This window comes from Pelophylax lessonae, assembly GCF_965119305.1.
Source record: "Pelophylax lessonae genome assembly, chromosome: 2".
Lineage (NCBI taxonomy): Eukaryota > Metazoa > Chordata > Amphibia > Anura > Ranidae > Pelophylax > Pelophylax lessonae.
In genome coordinates this window covers 618,243,490-618,264,693 of record NC_138769.1, presented here as the reverse complement: position 1 = coordinate 618,264,693, position 21,204 = coordinate 618,243,490, and the positions used below count along the sequence as shown (strand labels likewise).

Sequence of the window (21,204 nt, the reverse complement as noted above, 5' to 3'; positions counted from 1 at the left end):
TTTGAGGGGACAACAAATTTACACGCTGTACACTCACTACTTTACATTGTAGCAAACACATACATACACACGTATATAATATATGTAACTCATGAAATGTGCTTCACAAATCTGCTCTTTTACTCCAGTTTGGATCATTTCAAATCGGACTAAGCAGTAACCTTGAAATTTAGGGAATTGTGGGTTGTTCTCCAATTTTCCAGTGTATATATGTGTGTATGTTTGTATATATACACACACATTAAACACGAGTAAAAGACCAGTTTCGGTAAGCATATTTCATGAGTTACATAGATTTTGAAGCACAGAATAAAAAACTTTAAAGGAAATTTGAAAAAAAAAACAAAAAACAAAATTAAAGATCACTTTCAGATACCTCACAGTTATTGGTGTTAATCTGGCACCTTGTGCCAATTTCTTTAATTACCTGAAAAACCTTATTCAACTGGCAGCCTAGCTTTCCAGTTTTCATTGACTTTGCAAGATGGTGAACCATTCTAAAGTGACTGAAACCCTCCAGCAGCAGGTTGTCCAGATGAAGGCCAAAATGATGCCCATTTCACCCATAGCAAGAGAAGTTTGTCGTTCCAAATCTGGGATTTCTAGAATAAGGCATCTTAACGTCGTCACAAACTCATTCAAGTCCCCCAAAAAGGCTGGCTGACCACAAAACAATTGCAAGTGAGGACAAGATAATGTAAAGAATCTTAATGGGCAACCAGTTCAACAGTTGCTCGACAATTGAGCACTAAACAGAGTAAGGATCTGTCTTGTTATATAGTGTCACGCCGTCTGAGAATTTGGACTGAAAACCCACTCTGCAGTGACCAAACCTCAATAGCAGAAAGAATCAAAAGGCTAGACTAACATTTGCTGAGGAGCATGTTGTGTGGACAGAGGAGAACTGGTCCAAAGTTCGCTTTAGTGATGAAAGAAAGTTTATTTATTTGGGTCCGATGGGAAACATTATGTTAGTCCTCAAACTGAGGAAAGACTGAACCCAAAGTGTGTAAAGAAGTCTATAAAGGTGGAGGGGGAAGCGTCATAGCTTGGGGGATGTTTTCTGCAGCAGGAATTGGGCCTCATACAGCTACATGGCAGAGTAAATGCAAATGTTTATCAGAACTCTCAACAACATGTGGTTCCTTCCCTGCGTTTATCATCCAATCAGCCAGCAATTTTCTTGCACAAGGCCACCTGTCAAACAGCAAAAGGGATAAAGCAGTTCCTTGAAGCTGAAAACATTGAAATAATGAAATGGCCAACCCAGAGTCCTAATCTAAACCCAAAAGAAAACATGTGGAAAATCCTTGGCGACAAAGTTACGGCCAAGAAACCCACTACGGTCAATGAACTGTGGAAAAGACTGGAAGAAAAGTGAAACAAAATTACACACACATTGTGTAAGACTAGTGATGTCCTGTGGCCGCAGATGTGCTGAAGTCATTCAAATCAAGGGCCTGTACACTTCCTAATTGTTTTAACCTTTCTCTATGCTATAGTTGTTGCCGTTCTCTCATTTTGATCATGGTGTTTACAAAATAAAGTTTTTTTCGTTGAAGTGGCTTGGTTATTTTGAAAAAACACTGCTCTATTAGCATGGTATAGCCACAACAAACATCCCATCAAACGTTGAGCAATGAAGATTACATTATTTCTGAAAAAAATATAAGATTTTTGTAAGATCTTACTGTAAAATCTTTTTCTCTGATGTCTGTCGACCGACGCAGCCTCATCGCCATGAGCTGAGTGAATTGATGCTCCTCATATCAGGAGTAGTCTAGGCAGTTAAAATTTGAATACACACGCCCAGGGGGCTGTCCCTTTAAGCATAAACCCCCACTGCACTATTTAGCACATCAGTTTAGTTTAAAAGCAGTGAAGACAAAAGAACCAACCGCTAACAGAGGGGCTGGTGCTGCGTCTGTCGACAGACATCAGAGAAACAGATTGAACAGTAAGATCTTACAAAAATCTTATTTTCTCTATCCTCTGACAGACGCAGCCTCATCTCCATGAGCCAAGTGGGATGTCCCAAAGCAGTGTAGGTATGAGGGGTGGGAAAAACACAACCAGATAGTAACGTCAACTCCAAAAGGCTAAACTTAGCCAACTGGGCAACATGGAGTTCAACCAAACAGGAGCTCAACCAGAAAAAAGACCCCGAAGAGAAGTACAAACCAACATTCTCTTATGAAAAAGCAGCCTGCAAAACCTTGCGGCCAAAAGAGGCATCCGAAGATGCCAACAAATCCAACGCGTAAAATTTTGTAAAGGTGTGTACGGAAGACCAAGTCGCTGCCTTACAAACTTGTACAACAGAGGTCTGATGTCGAAAAGCCCAAGAGGCACTCAGCGCTCTAGTAGAATGCGCCTTCACAGGGAAAGGAGGAACCTGACCCTTGATTGAATAAGCTTGAACCACCGTCTGCCTGATCCATCTCTAAATGGTCGTAGCGGACACAGCCAAACCTTTGCGAGGACCGTCCGGAAGGACAAAGAGTCCGACTTCCAAACAGTTCCACCTCCGGCGTCCCCCACCGGGCACATAGGAAATGAAACACCTCCGGATGCAGGGACCATTCCCACTGATCCAAACACCTGACGATTTAGGGAATCTGCTTGCAAATTCTCCACATCCGGGATGTGGACCGTGGAAAGAGCCGGAACATTGTGCTGTGCCCAAACCAGAACCTCGGTCATCTCCTTGGCCGCCAGGGCACTCCCGGTGCCCCCTTGATGACTGATGTAAGTCACAGCTGTGGCATTGTTGGTCTGGACCCAAACCGAAGAGCCGTGTAGCCGACTCCTCCAGTGAAGCAGGTAGAGCTTGATCGCTCTCAGCTCAAAGATATTGATCAGCAAGGAAGACTCTTCTGTTGTCCAAGTTCCCTGGGCAAAGAGCTTCCCCAACACTCCACCCCTGCCTGACAGGCTGGCTTCCTTGGCAAGCACCATTCAAAACACCGGCAGGTGAGACTTGCCTTGGCATAGTACAGGTGACTGGGAGCCACCACGAGAGAGCAGACTTCGTGAGACGGCTCAACCAAATTTTCTGGTCCAAAGACAGAGGATCTCTGTTCCATTTTGACAGAATCTTTTTCTGCAGTCTCATGTGAGACTAAGCAAACGGGACCGCTTCGAAGGTCGAGACCATCAGACCCATGGACCTTATGAAAGCCCACAAGGAAGACTGATCGGCCTCCATCAGCAACCTGACAGTCCCTTGCAACTTCTGAAGCTAGTCCAAGGGAAGGAAGACCCTCGCTAGAGCAGTCTCGAGGATCAGCCCCAGATAGGTGACCCGCATAGACTGAGTCAGGGCAGATTTGGCAACATTTATCGTCCACCCAAATTCCTGAAGGGTCTGAATGGTGATGGAGGCATTGTCCAGTAGATTCGAATGGGAAACTGCTCGCAACAGGAAATTATCCAGATACTCCACAATGGAGATACCTCGTTGATGCAACAAGGCCAGCACAGGGGCTAGGACCTTAGTAAAAACTCTGGGAGCCGAGGCGAGACCAAAGGGTTAACGCCACAAATTGAAAGTGCTCCTCTGCAGAGGAATCGCGGATGACCCTTGAATAAGGCGACGTGGAGATACGCATCTTTGAGATCGATGGAAGCCATAAAATCCCAGATTCAAAGATGCCATCACCAACCGAATGGACTCCATTTGAAACTCGCACAAAACGGTTGAGAGCCTTGAGGTCCAGGATTGGAAGCACTTTGCCCTCCTTTCTGGGCACAGTGAACAGGTTTGAATAGAAACCTTGAGAGCGTTCCTGTCAGGGGACCGGCACAATCACTCCTTGAGCCAGGTGATCTCGCACAGCCTCCCACAGATCCTTCAAACGCTCTGGAGACAGGTGAAGATTTGACCGAAAGAACCTGTCCCCTGGCCAGGACCTGAATTTCGATCTTGTACCCAGAACAAACCAGTTTGGGAATCCAATCATTCTGAATGAAGGAAGTCCAGGGTTCCTGAAAGAAGCGCAGACGTCGCCCCACCCCTGAGCCAGGTGAGGGCTCCCCTTCATGCTGAAGAGAACTTGTCTGCCGGAACGGACTTGCCCGCCTTGGTCTTGCCCCAAGGCTTTTTAGCACCTCCAGACGTTCTGAATGGCTTACCTTTTTCTTGCACCCTGGAGGCACGAAAAAAACTGTTTGTGAGCAGAAAAGGAAGGACCCCGCTTAGGATGGGGTGTCTAAACCCTTGGGAGCTTGAAGAAGAGTACTCTTCCCACCAGTCATTCCCTTGATTAACTCATCCAGTGAGTTACCAAACAACCTGTCTCCCAGAAAGGGGAGATCAGCTAAGGCATTTTTAGAAGCTTGGTCAGTTGACCAGTTCTTCAAACAGATCATGCGTCTTAAAACAATGCTTACGGCCGAGACCATGGCCACCAGGGGAGCCGCATCCATAGACGCATCACACACGAACATCAGAGCCTGGATCACCTGGTACAACAGTTCCAGCTGTTCCGGAGGAACAATCTCTGGGTCCAAAGACTCCCACAACCCCCTAATCCCTTCCGCCACCGTCTGTGAAACTAACACAGACACAAAAACCGGTTTTAAAATGGAACCCGCCAGTACATGAAGATGACAGGAAAGGGATTGCACCCGCCTGTCCACTGGATCCATAAAAACTGGGGAATCCTCCACAGGCACAAGGATAGATTGTTGTTCAATCTGGAAACTGGATGGTCCACCCTAGGTGGCACCGTCCAATGGTTGGAGACCTTTTCAGCAAAAGGACACCGGCGTTTAAAGCGTTAAGGCACCACTAACACGTGCTTAACGCGTCGCCACTGGTCATTCACAATATCGTGTAAGGTGTCTGGACAAGGGAGAACCTGCAGTGGTCTGCAGGGAACCCCTTTAAGCCAAACTGATAGTGGAAAGGGCAAGAATATGCCTGCAGAGACGCCCAATACATTACCACCTCAGACACACTTCCTCCTGAATCTACCACAGCATGGAGAAAGGCAGGAAGTGACCTCTGCACAGAAGCAGGAAATGACCACAACGAATGCGATGTCGCCTGTTAGAGAAACACTGCCGAGTATAGCACCAGGGCTACACAAAGATGAACGCTCAAAGAAAGTACTAGGAAGCTGCAGGGAAAATGGCTACCCCATATAAGTCTATGGGGAAAAAAAGCTCATTGCCCACATCTAAGATGGCGGCGCCAACAGCGCACCATGCGGCTCGGGACCGACACATGAAGGCTTCAGGAACCACAACAGTGACCAGCAAGCCCAAGGTACCAAATCACCCCCATAGCGCCAGAGCACACCTGCAAGGACAGAGACAGGGAAGGACACACAGTCTGGGTACCGGGCAGGCCAGGGGGGATCTCTTGGGAGGCACAAATACCATTATCCCCAGGGGAGGGCATACATCCCCCCAAGGCAAGCAGGGACAAAGGAGGGCACATTTTTCTCACCATACCACGTACAGGGTGGGCTCCGCTCCGTGCAGACTGCTTCACACCCAAACTGGGGGTGCTGCCAGCTGATGGGCACGCTGCGACTTAAGGCGTTCCAGGTTGATGCGCCCCGGTGTGGCATCTGCTCGCAGGCTTGACCCCCTCTGGACCAGGGGGCACCGTCTTAGCTAGGCCTAGGTAAGAACTATAACCTGCTCATGCTCGTAGGCCAGACTGGGGGGACTATAAGGATCTAGATTATCCAGTACGAAGCCCCAGCCGGCATCATTGCTTGTAGATCGCCAGGAAATCCTTCCCTGAACACTAGCTAGTGAGTAAAGAGAAATAAAAGAAAATATTCTGTAAAGAATATAAAAACGTTTTTTTTTTTTTTTTTACACACACACACACACAGGTGATAGCAGTATACAGATCTTTCCAGTGAAACGAAAAACAGTGGGGGTGGGGGGGGGGGGGGGGATGTTGGCACAAATCTGCTTATTCGATTACAGGCAGGCTTTGCTCCCTAGTAGAATGCAAAGGAAAATTTACCATGCTGGTTAAATATGCTTTTATGCCATGAGTGGTCAGTTTGAAATCGGAAAAATGGGGACTGGCAGGATCACCAGGCACTTCACATCAAAGGTAGCAAAACAAAAGAACAGGATACTTTTTTTAGTACCACAGACATTATGAAAATGAAATGTTGGGGTTAACACCTTCACACAAGACAAAGAATTCCTAAATCACTGTTGGACAAAGTGCAGCAGACAATCTTTGAGTTAAGGTGCCGTTTTACATATCCTGAATAAGAAAAGTCACTGCTCTGACATATTCATATGGGTTTAACTTAAACTACTTTGCTTTGTAAACAGGCTTTTGTACAAAGCAGAGGGACAGAGAGGAAAATGTGAAAAAGGAGCCTAAGGCTCCCCCTAGCGGCTCAGAATGTGAATACAAAATATTATGCAATATATAACATTCACCTGTCAAAAAATACTTTGGTTCACACAAACAACAACCATGCATACTTTGAGTGCTCTCTTAAAAGAGAATGAACAAGGGACCTAATTTTCCAATGTTGCTACCAGAGATGGCATAACCCACCAGTATGTTATGTATTGGAAAATCACTAGTTAAAAAAAAAAAAAAAAAAAGTGTGTGATGGTATCAGTTCATAACCAGGATCATTTTAAATGTAATGTTCCTTTATCACAAACCGTTTTTTTATTCAGCTAGATAGGTCCCACATACAATCAAATTAGCATTTTCCATAATTTCAGAGAACAAGGGACACACAGAAAAAGAATACTTACTTTTCCAAATGGCCATTAATTAATTCATATAGCAGCACAATATTGCTCTGTTTAGCAAACTGTAAAGCATTGCCCTGGTGCTTTGACAGCACATTACAGTCGGCACCTTGTTCTATCAAAAGTCGTACAATATCATAATTCCCTCTCTTACATGCCTAGAGAGACGAGAAGAAAAAAAACAATTACTTTGTTATATATGGATGCTCAAATAACATTTATCCAAAGTCATATCCAATTGTTTTTTTGGGTTTCAATTTAGATTTTGAAAAACACTGTCCTCTAACACCCACCCCTGAAAAAAGAAAAAAAAAAAAAATACATAAATATATATATATATATATATATATATATATATATATATATATATATATATATATATATATAAAAAAGGCAGTGTGACAGAAAGCAGAAAATGTTAAGGGTACCCTGAAGTTATCCATAAAATAATTATTTTTGGAAATATTGCCTTCTGTTGCCTTGCTGTAGAGAGCAAACAGGAGAACTGGGTTTGCAGCATCCAACGTGTCTGGTGGGGAGATGTTTGGGCAGAACAACCTTGTATGTTAATACTACAGGAGAGGTCTTGCCTCGCAAAGAGCAATAAATTACATAACTTTGTATTCAATCATTATGCGGTTTTATTTCATAACCAATGAAGGTGGTAGCAAATAAGAGACTGAATGTAATCCATATATAACAAACTTCATGATGGGAATACAAACATTAAAATTAGTCTAGACATTTAACTAAAAAGTGGATGCAAGTATTTTTTTCCATCATGAAGACAATATACACAAAGAAAACCGTTTTCTAGATAGCTAGAGCCAGGGAGAAAACAATTGTCTGCAACCTACTGAGAAAAGGATTTCATAGACCTAGAGTCTTTGCAAAACAGATGGGGAATTTTATAGCTATCCGAAATATACCATTTACCTTCATCAGAGCTGTTTCCCCAGTCGCTTGTTGTAAATTCACAAAAGCTCCAGCTTCCAGCAGGATGGAAACAGTTGTCAGATAATTCTATGAGGAGAATCAAAAACAAAATTCAATATTCTACACATCATAGATCTGTGTGGACATATTTTAGTTTGCTTCAGAAATGTGTCTCTCAATACAAGTCTATGGGAATGCAAAAATTAAAATAATGCTCTGGTAGAGAAATGGTTTAAGCAACAAAGCAGATCTTTACCCATAACAACTTGATAAAAAAATAATGGTCTCTAGCAAGAAACAAATTCTACATTAATAATTAAGCTACCAAAATTAGTGTGTGCTGTAAATTGTCCCCAGCATCGCTCCAGTTTCTTCTAACCAGAGGCTCAAGTTTTGCTGAAACTAAAACAGCAGTAAATCTTTAGGGTGTCAGCAGAATTGCCTCCAGTAGACCTGATTTTTAGCACAATGCCAAAAATGGAGAGCAACGAAGCATGTGCACAGCAAGGTGAGACCATGTATTACTGGATTTTAAACAGTGTAGGCACTTCTTTTTTGGGTTTTACATAGCTATGCCTGCAAAAGGGGCCAGCCTGAAGGGATCTAGCAGGATTCTTCTGACTAAAGTTCCACTTTACTTAACCGCTTCCATACAGAGCAGTTAGACCCCCTTCCTGCCCAGACCAATTTTCAGCTTTCAGCACTCTCACACTTTGAATGACAATTGCTCAGTCATGCTACACTATAACCAAACAAAATTTTTATCATTTTTTTCACACAAATAGAGCTTTCTTTTGGTGGTATTTGATCACAACTGGGGTTTTTTTTTTTCGTGATATATGCAAAAAAAGAGCAAAAATTTTGAAAAAAAAAAAACACTTTTTTTTAGTTTCAATTATGAAATTTTGCAAAAAATAAATTTTTCTTCATACATTTGGGCCAAAATGTATACTGCTACATGTCTCTGGTAAAATTAACCTAAATTAGTGTATATTATTTAGTCGGTGTGAAAGTTATTGAGTCTAGAAGCTATGGTACCAATTACTGAAAATTGATCACACCAGATGTACTGACTGCCTATCTCCTTTCTTGAGGCCCTGAAATGTCAGGACAGTACAAATACCGACCAAATGACCCCTTTTTGTAAAGTAGACAGTCCAAGGTATTTAGTAAGAGGCATGGTGAGTTTTTTGAAGTTGTAATTTTTTCCCACAATTCTTGGGAAAATGAAGAAAAAATTTTTTTTTTTCTTTTTTTTCCCACAAAGTTGTCAATTTATAAGCTATTTCTAACACATAGCATGTACACAGCAAAAATTACACCCAAAAATACATTCTGCTACTCCTTCCGAGTATGGCGATACCACATGTGTGAGACTTTTACACAGCCTGGCCACAAAAAGAGACTCCACGTCCAAGAAGCACATTCAGGCGTTCTAGGAGCATAAATACACATAAAACTTTCTTACTACCTATCACACTTTTCAAGGCCCTAGAGCACCAATACAATGGAAAAGTCCACAAAATGACCCCATTTTGGAAAGCAAACACTCCAACGTATATTCTATGAGGCATTATGGGTCGTTTGAACATATCATTTTTTTCCACAGGTTTTTGGAAAATGTGGGAAAAAAATGAAAACTTTTTTTTTTTACACAAAGTTGTCAATTTATAGGATATTCCTAACACATAGCATGTACACAGCAAAAATGACACCCCAAAATACATTCTGCCACTCCTCCTGAGTATGGCAATACCACATGTGTGAGACTTTTTCACAGCCTAGCCATATAGAGGGGCCGAACATCCAAGGAGCATCATCATGCATCCTAGCCACTTGCCTAGGCCTATTTTTGACATTTGGTGTTTACAAGCTAAAATCAGTTGTTTTGCTAGAAAACTGCTTAGAACCCCCAAACATTATATATTTTTTTTTAGCAGAGACCCTAGAGAATAAAATGGAGATTATTGCACTATTTTTTATCACACCGTATTTGCGTAGCGGTCTTCCAAACGCAATTTTTTTGGAAAAAATTCACTTTTTTTAATTAAAAAATAAGAAACCAGTAAAGTTAGCCCAATTTTTTTCCATAATGTGAAAGATAATGTTACGCCGAGTAAATAGATACCCAACATGTCATGTTTCAAAATTGCGCACGCTCACGGAATGGTGACAAACTTTGGTACTTAAAAATCCCCATAGGCGACAATTTAAAAATTTCTACAGGTTGCCATCTTTGAGTTACAGAGGAGGTCTAGGGCTCAAATTATTCCCCTTGCTCTAACGATCGCGGCGATACCTCACATGTGTGGTTTGAACACCGTTTACATATGTGGGCGGGGTTTCTGTATGCATTCGCTTCTGCGCGCGAGCTAACGGGGACAGGGCGCTTTAATTTTTTTTTTTTTTTTTTTTACTATTTATTTTATTTATTATTTTTTATTTTTACAACGTTTAAAAAAAAAAATTGATCATTTTTATTTCTATTAAAAGAAATGTAAATATTCCTCGTAATAGAAATAGGCACGACAGGACCTCTTTTTTGTGAGATCTGGGGTCAAAAAGTCCTCAGATCTCACAAGTACACTAAAAGATAGAAAAAAAAAAAATAATAATAATTATAATATAAAATAAAAAAAAAAAAAAAAAAAAAAAAGGGGCCTTTAAACCGGTTGCTAGGCAACAACATTTTCCGTAGCTCCGGTCCTCCAAGACCATAGAGTCAAGTGAGGGCAAGCTTGCCCTCACTCGACATCCTTTCTGTGAGGATTCGGGACCGGATCGTTTTCCCCGCTGCCGGCGGGTCCGGTAAGCGGGGAAAGGGACCGGAACGCGTCGGGAGGGGGGGGGGCGCCTCTTCCGCCATCCCGGAAGGGTGATCCCACGGCGAATCCGCCGCTGGGACCACCCTTATCGGAAAGCCAACCGTCCACCGTTTAAAAAAATACCAGGGTTATGGCAGCTATCTGCTACCATAACACCGGTATTTAGGTTTAAACGGACGACGTATATAAACCTTTTTGGACTTGGACATGGTGGCTGTATGAAGGGTGACAGGTACTCGGGTACTTTGTTGGGCAGGTGACAGGTACTCTGGTACTGATGAGCAGGTGGCAGGTACTCGGGTACTCCGATAGGCAGGTGACAGGTACTCGGGTACTCTGATGGGCAGGTGACAGGCAGGTGATAGGTACTGATGAGTAGTACTCACTGACTGATAGGTGATAGGTGATACTGTACTGATGGGTACTGATGATCAGTACTGATACGTGATAGGTACTGATGAGTACTGATGAGTAGTGATGGGTACTGATGAGCAGGCGGCAAGTACTTGGGTACTTCAGGCGTCAGGTACTCTGATGAGCAGGTGGAAGGTACTCGGGTACTCTGATGGGTAGGTGACAGGTACTCAGGTACTCTGATGACGGGTACTCCGTTGACAGGTACTCAAAGTACCCGAGTACCCGTCATCAGAGTACCCGAGTACCTGTCATCAGAGTACCCGAGTACCCGTCATCAGAGTACCCGAGTACCCGTCATCAGAGTACCCGAGTACCCGTCATCAGAGTACCCGTCATCAGAGTACCCGAGTACCCGTCATCAGAGTACTCGAGTACCCGTCATCAGAGTACCCGAGTACCCGTCATCAGAGTACCCGAGTACCCGTCATCAGAGTACCCGAGTACCCGTCATCAGAGTACCCGAGTACCCGTCATCAGAGTACCCGAGTACCTGTCATCAGAGTATCCGTCATCAGAGTACCCGAGTACCTGTCATCAGAGTACCCGAATACCTGTCACCAGCCCATCAGAGTACCCGAGTACCTGTCATCTGAGTACCTGATGACAGGTACTCGGGTACTTTGATGGGCTAGTGACAGGTGCTCTTTATTGGGGGGGGGGGGGGGCAATCAGTGTGATTGGGGTGCACTGTACTTGGTAACTAGCTGTTACCACAATCTCCTCCTCACACAGGATCAGTGTGTGAGGAGGAGAACACGGTGACAGCTAGTTACCGTGTCCTCTGTTGACATTTGTGACCGGCTGTGATTGGACACAGCCGGTCACGTGGTAAAGAGCCAATTTCATTGGCTCTTTACCTAGATCGGGGATCGACTCTGTCCGAGGGACGAGCCTCGTCCCCGATCGCTGCTCTGCGCGCCCCCGGGGGCGCGCATTGCAGAGAGAACGAGCGGCTCGTGCTGGAGCCGCTCATGTGATCGGCTGTGATTGACACAGCCGATCACGTGGTAAACAGCCAATTTCTATTGGCTGTTTACCTTGATCAGTGATGGGCTATGTCGGAGGGACGAGCCTCATCCCTGATCGCGCCGCTGCGCGCCGCCGGGGGCGCGCAGTAGCAGCTAGAACGGGCCGACGTCATATGACGGCGGCCCGGATCTAGACAACCACTTTGCCGACGTCATTTTACATGACTCGGTAAGGAAGTGGTTAAACGTGGTTATAAACATTCCCTGCATTATGGTAAAAAACCTTCCACTGTCTCTCCCCCCCCTCCCCCTCCCTAAACACTTACCCAAGTTCCTCTCCCAGTGCTGTGCCCATCTGCAAGGTGGCCCTTTCCTCGGATTCATACACTTTACTGTATGAATCCGAGGAAAGAGCAAACGAAGCCATTGGTTCCTGTTGCTGTCAGTCAAATCCTTTGATGAGTGAGCGAGGGGCAGGGCCAAGCCATGCTGTGTGCATCCTTGAATGCACCTAGCCAGGCTCAGAAGCGTGCCATGGGGGACAGACGCAGGAAAGGAGAAGCAGAGTGCAGACGCAGGACTCCAGGAGAGGATGTAAGAATAAGGAGGCAGACCTCTCATCAGAGCTTGGAACGGCACCAAGGATGGGAAATGTCATAATGGGAGATTTTAAATTATCCAGGTATAGACTGGGCAGAAGGAACTGCACATTCATCTAAGGCTCGCCATTTCCTAAATGTTTTGCAGGACAACTTCATGGGTCAGATGGGGAACGCACCAACGAGAAACAATGCGTTACTAGACCTACTAATTACGAATACAGACCTGATTGTGGATGTAGAAAAAAGAAGCAACTTGGGAAACAGTGACCATAGGTCAATTGGTTTCAGCATAAATCACAGAAATGGGAAACGTAAGGGTAATAAACTGGCTCTTTTTTGAAGTTCAGTGTCAATTTCCCTAAACTGCGCTCTGCTAGACGATATTAAATGGGATAATCAAAAAAACATGTGTTAATTCTCTCAGAAGTCAGTGAATAAGAAAGGTTCAACACATAAGCAGCGCTAAGAGACCCTGTTTAAAAGTCCACATATGTGAATGAGTCAAAAAAAGTCCTCAGGAGAGTGAATCCACGGATGAAGATCAAAAGGATAACTTCCACCACACCACGTGACCCCCCTAGGTATTGCTCACTCACCAGAAATCATTGTAATAGAGCCTTTGAATATCCACCTATCACACCAAATGCAGACCGCTCCACGATCGTTTAGGCACAGAATCTCCCCAATCTGAACACCTTATACCAAGAGATCCACATACTCTAGTGCACCGGCAGTAAATGTAAGCAAGAAAGAGGCTCATAGGGCAGTATATCAACACAGTTTTTTTAATAAAACACCCGCCCCATCCCTCAATCAATGCACTCACAGCAAACAAAATGATAAAAAGCTCTCAATATGCTAGAACCGTATGCTGATCGAGACCTCACCGCTCCGCTCCCGCTCCTCTGTTATGCTGGATCAGTCACAGACGTCAGCTCACAACGGGCAAGGATGTGGGGATGCGGCTCTTACAGCTCTGAATGATGTTGTCGGGGTGTCCGCGTGCTCACACCCTGACATGTTTCGCCACAACACTGGCTTCTACGGAGGGCGAGAGCACGCTGCAACCCCGCCTCCCTTTATCTCTCTCCTCTCCGAGATGTTAACCCTTTCCGCCGGCATGCTATCATCGCTGACAGTCTGCCTGAAGGGAAGATCAGTCTCGGATCATAGGAGTGATTACTCCGCAGTACAAAAAGACTCCAATATTGCCGATGTACATATGTGGCTGATGTTTGGCAGCACAATTGCAACAAAAGCAGTGTGTTTATAAATTAAATGGGGAGATAGCTTATTTAAACCAACTTCGCTGATGTGCTTTACTAAGCCCACCAAGTGGACAACTATACAGCTCAGAGTAATCACAAAATCTGTAATATATCAGGGAGATCCCTCCAAATGTGTAAATAGTAATGTCTACAAATTACTGCCACATATTAAATCGACATGGAGTGGTACAATACCGATCTTACATCAATTAATTAAACAAAAACTGGCAACTGTAGCATATGATACATAATGTCAACATATATGTTAAAATAAACATAGAATGTCAGTGTTGAATCAACAGCCCACATAAACTGTAGACCGAATATAAAACAAAATACTACACATCCATACTAAAATGGTACAATAAATAACAACTAAAACATGTTAAAATTCAACTGGTGTAGTTACACATCCAAAATTACAATTAAAAGTATCAAACTGCTAAAAGGTTGCTAAAAGATTAGACGCACGGGGATGAAATAAAACCTAAATAAGACACAGTATAAAATCCGAGACGCAATCTTGGTGTCAATACAGGCTTGACGTCAAAAATCGCTAATAAAACAATTAACATCTAATTCGACGTTCAAGCCATTTGGTGTTAAAGAATTTGTCAAATAAATCCAGTGGGTCTCCCGCTGGGAAAGAACCCTAACCAAATTTGCTCCTCTCCACACTGGATCTATTTTATCTATACCCCAGAATTTAAGTCCTGCGGGGTCTCTGTTATGTTTCAATCTAAAATGCAAAGAAACATTGTGGTATTTAAAACCTTTCACTAGATTTGCAAGATGTTCAGAGACCCTTTTGGACAGTGTCCGTTTAGTGCGGCCTATATAAATAAGCCCACACGGGCACTCCAGACAATAAACTACATGTGTAGATTGGCATGAGATAAACTTCTTTATCTCAAATGTCCTACCATTCCCACTCGAGACAAAAGAAGTTTTGGCTCTTTGCATTTCTTTTACCTGCCTACAACATGTACATCTGCGGCATGAATAAAAACCAACTTTGTCCCAAAATAATTTCGGTCTGATCGGGGGATCTAAGACTTTTTTAATCACCTGATCTCCGAATGAAGGACATTTTCTGTATATAAATAATGGTTCAGGTGGGAGTACTGGACCTAAAATTTTGTCCATACGGAGCAACCTCCAATGTTTATGGAAAATATCCTCCACTTCCTTATACTGCTCATTAAATTGTGTAATGAAGCCCCATTCATGTTTGGTGTCCACAGGAGCGTTCCTATCACGTAAACATATCTCTTGGGACATAAGACCCACCTCATGAATAGTTTCATCCAGTTTGGAAACATCATAGCCTTTCTCCTTGAACCTATTCCTAATAATCTGAGCCTGCATGAAGTAATCAGAGTCCTTGGTACAGTTCCTCCTGATTCGGAGGAACTGACCCCTAGGGATATTTCGTAGCCACCGTGGATGATGTCCACTGAATGTAGGCAAATAGCCATTCCGATCAGTGGGCTTGAAATACGCCCTAGTGAACAAATGGCCGTATTGGATCGCTACTTCAACATCCAAATAATGCACTCTTTCTTTACTCCAAGTGCATTCAAGCTTGATGTTATTAGCATTCTGATTTAGATGTTCTGTAAAAGCTATCAAAGATGGTTCCGACCCGCTCCAGATAAAGAACAGGTCATCTATGTATCTATGTTGACATTATGTATCATATGCTACAGTTGCCAGTTTTTGTTTAATTAATTGATGTAAGATCGGTATTGTACCACTCCATGTCGATTTAATATGTGGCAGTAATTTGTAGACATTACTATTTACACATTTGGAGGGATCTCCCTGATATATTACAGATTTTGTGATTACTCTGAGCTGTATAGTTGTCCACTTGGTGGGCTTAGTAAAGCACATCAGCGAAGTTGGTTTAAATAAGCTATCTCCCCATTTAATTTATAAACACACTGCTTTTGTTGCAATTGTGCTGCCAAACATCAGCCACATATGTACATCGGCAATATTGGAGTCTTTTTGTACTGTGGAGTAATCACTCCTATGATCCGAGACTGATCTTCCCTTCAGGCAGACTGTCAGCGGAAAGGGTTAACATCTCGGAGAGGAGAGAGATAAAGGGAGGCGGGGTTGCAGCGTGCTCGCGCCCTCCGTAGAAGCCAGTGTTACGGCGAAACATGTCAGGGCGTGAGCACGCGGACACCCCGACAACATCATTCAGAGCTGTAAGAGCCGCATTCCCCACATCCTTGCCCGTTGTGAGCTGACGTCTGTGACTGATCCAGCATAACAGAGGAGCGGGAGCGGAGAGGTCTCGATCAGCATACGGTTCTAGCATATTGAGAGCTTTTTATCATTTTGTTTGCTGTGAGTGCATTGATTGAGGGATGGGGCGGGTGTTTTAATAAAACAGTGTTGATATACTGCCCTATGAGCCTCTTTCTTGCTTACATTTACTGCCGGTGCACTGGAGTATGTGGATCTCTTGGTATAAGGTGTTCAGATTGGGGAGATTCTGTGCCTAAACGATCGTGGAGCGGTCTGCATTTGGTGTGATCGGTGGATATTCAAAGGCTCTATTACAATGATTTCTGGTGAGTGAGCAATACCTAGGGGGGTCACGTGGTGTGGTGGAAGTTATCCTTTGATCTTCATCCGTGGATTCACTCTCCTGAGGACTTTTTTGACTCATTCACATATGTGGACTTTTAAACAGGGTCTCTTAGCGCTGCTTATGTGTTGAACCTTTCTTATTCACTGACTTCTGAGAGAATTAACACATGTTTTTTTTGATTATGTTTGTATTTTAAGGCAGCAGCTATATGTCAAGTTAGCGTATATCTGGCATATCTATTTTGTTTTTTTTCCTGAAGCGCGGGGTGATTGTGATAATATTTGTAGGTACTATTATTGTCTCAATCTTTGTTTAATATTAAATGGGATACAATCCTGGGAACAAGGAAAACTATTGAAAAATGGGAGTGCTTTAGGAAGTATTGGCCAGTGCATTCCGACAGGGAATACGTTTAAAAGAGCTAAAATAAACCCTGGGTGGCTAAATGCCAACGTAAAAATGAACACAAAAACAAAAGAAAAGGCCTTCAAGAAATACAAAGCAGAGGGGTCATTGGCAGCATTCCAGCACTACAAAGAAACAATAAGAAATGTAAGAACGCAATCAAGGCGGCTAAAATAGAACATGAAAGGCACATAGCAGAAGACAGTAAGAAAAACCCCAAGAAATTCTTTAAGTATATAAATAGTAAGAAAGTGAGGCCAGAACATATTGTCCCCATAAAGGATGAGAAAGGGAATCTGGCTATAAAAAAGGACAGCTAGAAGGCAGAGGTTCTAAATAAATTATTCTCACTCTTTACAAAAGAATTGGGAGGGGGGATACAGTATCCTAGACTGTAATGTTATAGGTAATAACATGTCACAGGAAGCACCCTTATGGTTAACAGAAGAGAGACTCTGAACTAGACTTGAAAAACTTACCATAAATAAGTCACCGGGACCAGATGGCTTACACCCAAGGGAACTTAAGGAACTCAGCCATGTGACTGCCAGACCACTGTTCCTTTTTTTTTAAAGGACAGTCTACTGACGGGAATGGTACCAGCTGATTGGAGAAAAGCCAACGTGGCACCAATATAAAAAAAAGGGCCAAGATGTATACCTGGGAACTACAGGCCGGCTAGCCTAACATCAATAGTCTGCAAGCTATTGGAGGGGGATAAGGGACTATATACAAGATTTTAGTAAAAAAAATGGTATCACTGGTAATCAGCATGGATTTATGAAGAATAGTTCTTGCCAGACCAGTCTATTAACCTTTTATGAAATGAGCTGCCATCTAGATAAAGGAAGGCCTGTAGATGTAGTGTATCGTGACTTTGCAAAGCCATTTGATACAGTTCCCCACAAACGCTTACTGTACAAACAACAAACTAAGGTACATAGGTATGGACCTTAAAGTGGAGTTCCACCCGTTTTTCCAACATTATAAAAATTGCTTTTATTCCCCAAATGATCACAGCATTGGCTAAATGTAATTGTTTTCCTATCTACTTAAAGGAAATAATGTTTTATAAATGACATTCTTCATAAACTAACCTTGATTTTTCCTCAGCAGGGGGCTCCCATCTTAATTGTGGGCGTGTGAAGCCCACATGTTACTACTTCCTACAATAGGTGCTGCTGGTTACCCAGCATGCACCTCCAAAGGAAGGTCCCACCCTGTTGTTATGGCAACACAGCTACTGCTGTGCTGGTCTCTGGTGAGAATTGAAATCACATGAATGTCTAATACATTGTTACTGTGGCTAACTTTGTTTATGTTAAACATACCTGTATCATATATATTATTACTATTATACAGGATTTATATCGTGCCAACAGTTTGCGCAGCACTTTACAATGTGAGGGAAGACAATACAGTTACAGTACAATTCAATACAGGAGGAATCAGAGGGCCCTGCTCGTTAAAGCTTACAATCTAGAAGATATATATATATATATATATATATATATATATATATATATAAGAGATCTATCTATATATATATATATATATATATATATATATATATTAATATTTTTATATATCCATTTATTTTTTACAGTATTGCTAATTTTCACTTGCAGCTGACGAAACAGATTTTCACTTCGCCCCGGTTCACACTTCTGCGAGTGCCGGGTTTGCATGTAATGTCGGAGCGCACTGCTCCGACATTACATGCGATCAGCTGTGCGGTGCGAGTTTAGCCATACAGTTTGTATGGCTAAATTCGCATCGCACCCGGAGCAAAGACGCACAGGAGGCATTTTTGCAGCCGCATCAGGATCGGATCGCACAGCGGTTCACACTTGTGCGATCCGCTCCTGTGCGAACTGCACGATCGCACTGCGATATGCGATCAAACTGGGGGTGTCGTTAAGATTACATTGACACCCCCAGCGTATCGCATATGCCAGTGTGAACTTCCGGGGGTGCGTGTGCGATGCGGGAACAGGCTGCGAATTCGCAGCCTTCCCGCACTCGCATAAATGTGAACCGAGCCTTCACCTTTAATTCCACCGTGAATTTTAAATGTACCTTGGCGCCGCGTGAGGGGGGGCGCACATAATCCTCTATCTCCCGCAAGCATTGCCGGGACAAGGCCATCCAGCGCCCAGGGCGAAGACACCAAACTGCACCCCCCCATAAAATTTCCCCTCCAAGCGCAAATTCTCCCCTCTTAAAATCCCCCCCCTCCCAGCACAAATCTTCCCCTCCCCCAAATGTCCCCTCCTAGCATAAGTCCTCCTCCCCTCCTAGCAGAAATACCCATCAATTATCCCTACTAGCACAAATCCTCTCCCCCAAACCCCCCCTCCCCCCAAAAAAATTCCCCTTCTTGCACAAATCCCCCCTCCTAGGACAAATCCTCTTCCCCCATCCCAAACCCCCCGAATATCCCGTCTAGCACATCCCACCATATTCCCCCGCCTAGCACAAATCCTCCCCCCAATTTTCCCCTCTAGCACAAATACCCCCAATCATCCCTACAAGCATAAATTCCCCCCATCCCCATTTCTAACAGCGCCATAATTCCCCATCCTAGCACAAATCCCCCCATCACCTCTTTTAGCACAACCCCCCCCCCAAATCCCCTTCCTAGCACAAATCCTCCCCCCCCCCCCCGTCCGTCCCCCCAGCACAAATCCTCTTCCCCTTATTCCTACAGCACAAATCCCCCCTCCTAGACAGAACCTCCTCCCCCCCACAATCTCCACAGCACAAATCCCCCCTCCTGGTACAAATCCTCTTCCCTCCATCCCCACAGCAAAAATCCCCCCTTCTGGCACAAATTCTCCCCCCACAGCACAAATCCCTCCTCCTGGCACGAATCCTCCCCCCCAGCACAAATCACCCCTCCTAGCACCCCCCTCCCCAATTTCCCTGCTAGAAAAAATGTTATCCTGTCACCTCTCAAATTTCCCATCCCAGCACAAATACCCCCCCCCCCCCATATTGATCCAACCTTGAAGTAATCATCTTCTCCCCACCCCTCCAAGTACAAATACTCTCATTCCCCTCTCTCCCCCCCTCCCTGGTGTCCCCAGTGCAGTTCTCCCTTCCCTCGGCTTGGCTGCAGCTTTCCTCCAGCAGGCAGACCTCAGATACAGCGCGGCACATTGATTTGTGATTCTCCTCTTCTGAGGCTCCTTCCTTCTCATCTTCATATGTCAGAGCGGAGGAGGAGCCTAGGGGAAGCCGATTTCTAAAGCTTTGCACGGACAGCTGGCGGGAGAGATGCTGCTGCAGAAAGGGGAGGAAGATTGCGGCTCAGGGATGCCACTGGATGTCAGATCGGGACTTTACAGTATTTGTTACCCCCCTCTCCTTAAAGCAAACAATGTGTGTAGGGGGTGTAGGGGACACGTAATCAAACTCTGTATTGTCCCGATCTGACAACCAGTGGCATCCCTGAGCCGCGATCTTCTTCCCCTTCAGCACAGCAGCCGCATCTCTTCCGCCAGCTGTCCGTGCCAAAGGTTTAGCAATCAGTATCTCCTAGGCTCCTCTCCACTCTGACATATCAAGATGAGGAGGAGCCGAAAGAGGAGAAATCCCGATCTGACAGTCCCGATCTGATGAGCGCTACAGTAACAGGAGTGTGAAGCTGGGGAGGGAAGAGAGAAAGCACATCCCGCTCTCTTCTGTCAGCTAATAGTTGCAGAAACACTCCTGGTAGCGCCCCCTCCACCTCCCAAGCTACAGACGCCCAGGGCAGCCGACCTCCCGCCCACGAGAGAGAGAAAGATAAAGAGACAGAGTCAATTATTATGTTTAAAATTTTATTAAATTTTTTTTATTTACAAAAAATAAAAATATTTTATTTACATATACTGTATATGATCAAAAAATACAATAAAATAAGCATACAAGAATACATCTAAAGAGAGAACGAGAGAGAGAGCGCGGGGAGAGAGAGAGAACGAGAGAGAGAGCGCGGGGAGAGAGAGAGAGCGAGACAGAGGGAGAGAGAGAGCGAGACAGAGGGGGAGAGAGAGAGAGAGAGCGAGACAGAGGGGGAGAGAGAGAGAGAGAGAGCGAGACAGAGGGGGAGAGAGAGAGAGAGCGAGACAGAGGGGGAGAGAGAGAGAGAGACAGAGGGGGAGAGAGAGAGAGCGAGACAGAGGGGGAGAGAGAGAGAGAGCGAGACAGAGGGGGAGAGAGAGAGAGAGAGAGAGAGAGAGAGAGCGAGACAGAGGGGGGGAGAGAGAGAGAGAGAGAGACAGAGGGGGGGAGAGAGAGAGAGAGAGAGCGAGAGCGAGAGAGAGCGAGACAGAGGGGGAGAGAGAGAGAGCGAGACAGAGGGGGAGAGAGAGAGAGCGAGACAGAGGGGGAGAGAGAGAGAGAGAGAGCGCGAGACAGAGGGGGAGAGAGAGAGCGCGA

General features: G+C 44.4%; 1 protein-coding gene across 1 annotated transcript in view; it reads right to left on the bottom strand.

The window, feature by feature from the left end:
- Positions 1-21,204, bottom strand: part of MPHOSPH8 (M-phase phosphoprotein 8) — a 268,249-nt gene that overhangs the window by 100,036 nt on the left and 147,009 nt on the right. The window contains exons 9-10 of the mRNA XM_082247634.1: positions 7,687-7,773; positions 6,754-6,908 (exon numbers count right to left, since the gene is read on the bottom strand). Of these exons, the coding sequence (XP_082103760.1) occupies positions 6,754-6,908; positions 7,687-7,773 (242 nt within the window). The remainder of the gene's footprint in view (positions 1-6,753; positions 6,909-7,686; positions 7,774-21,204) is intronic.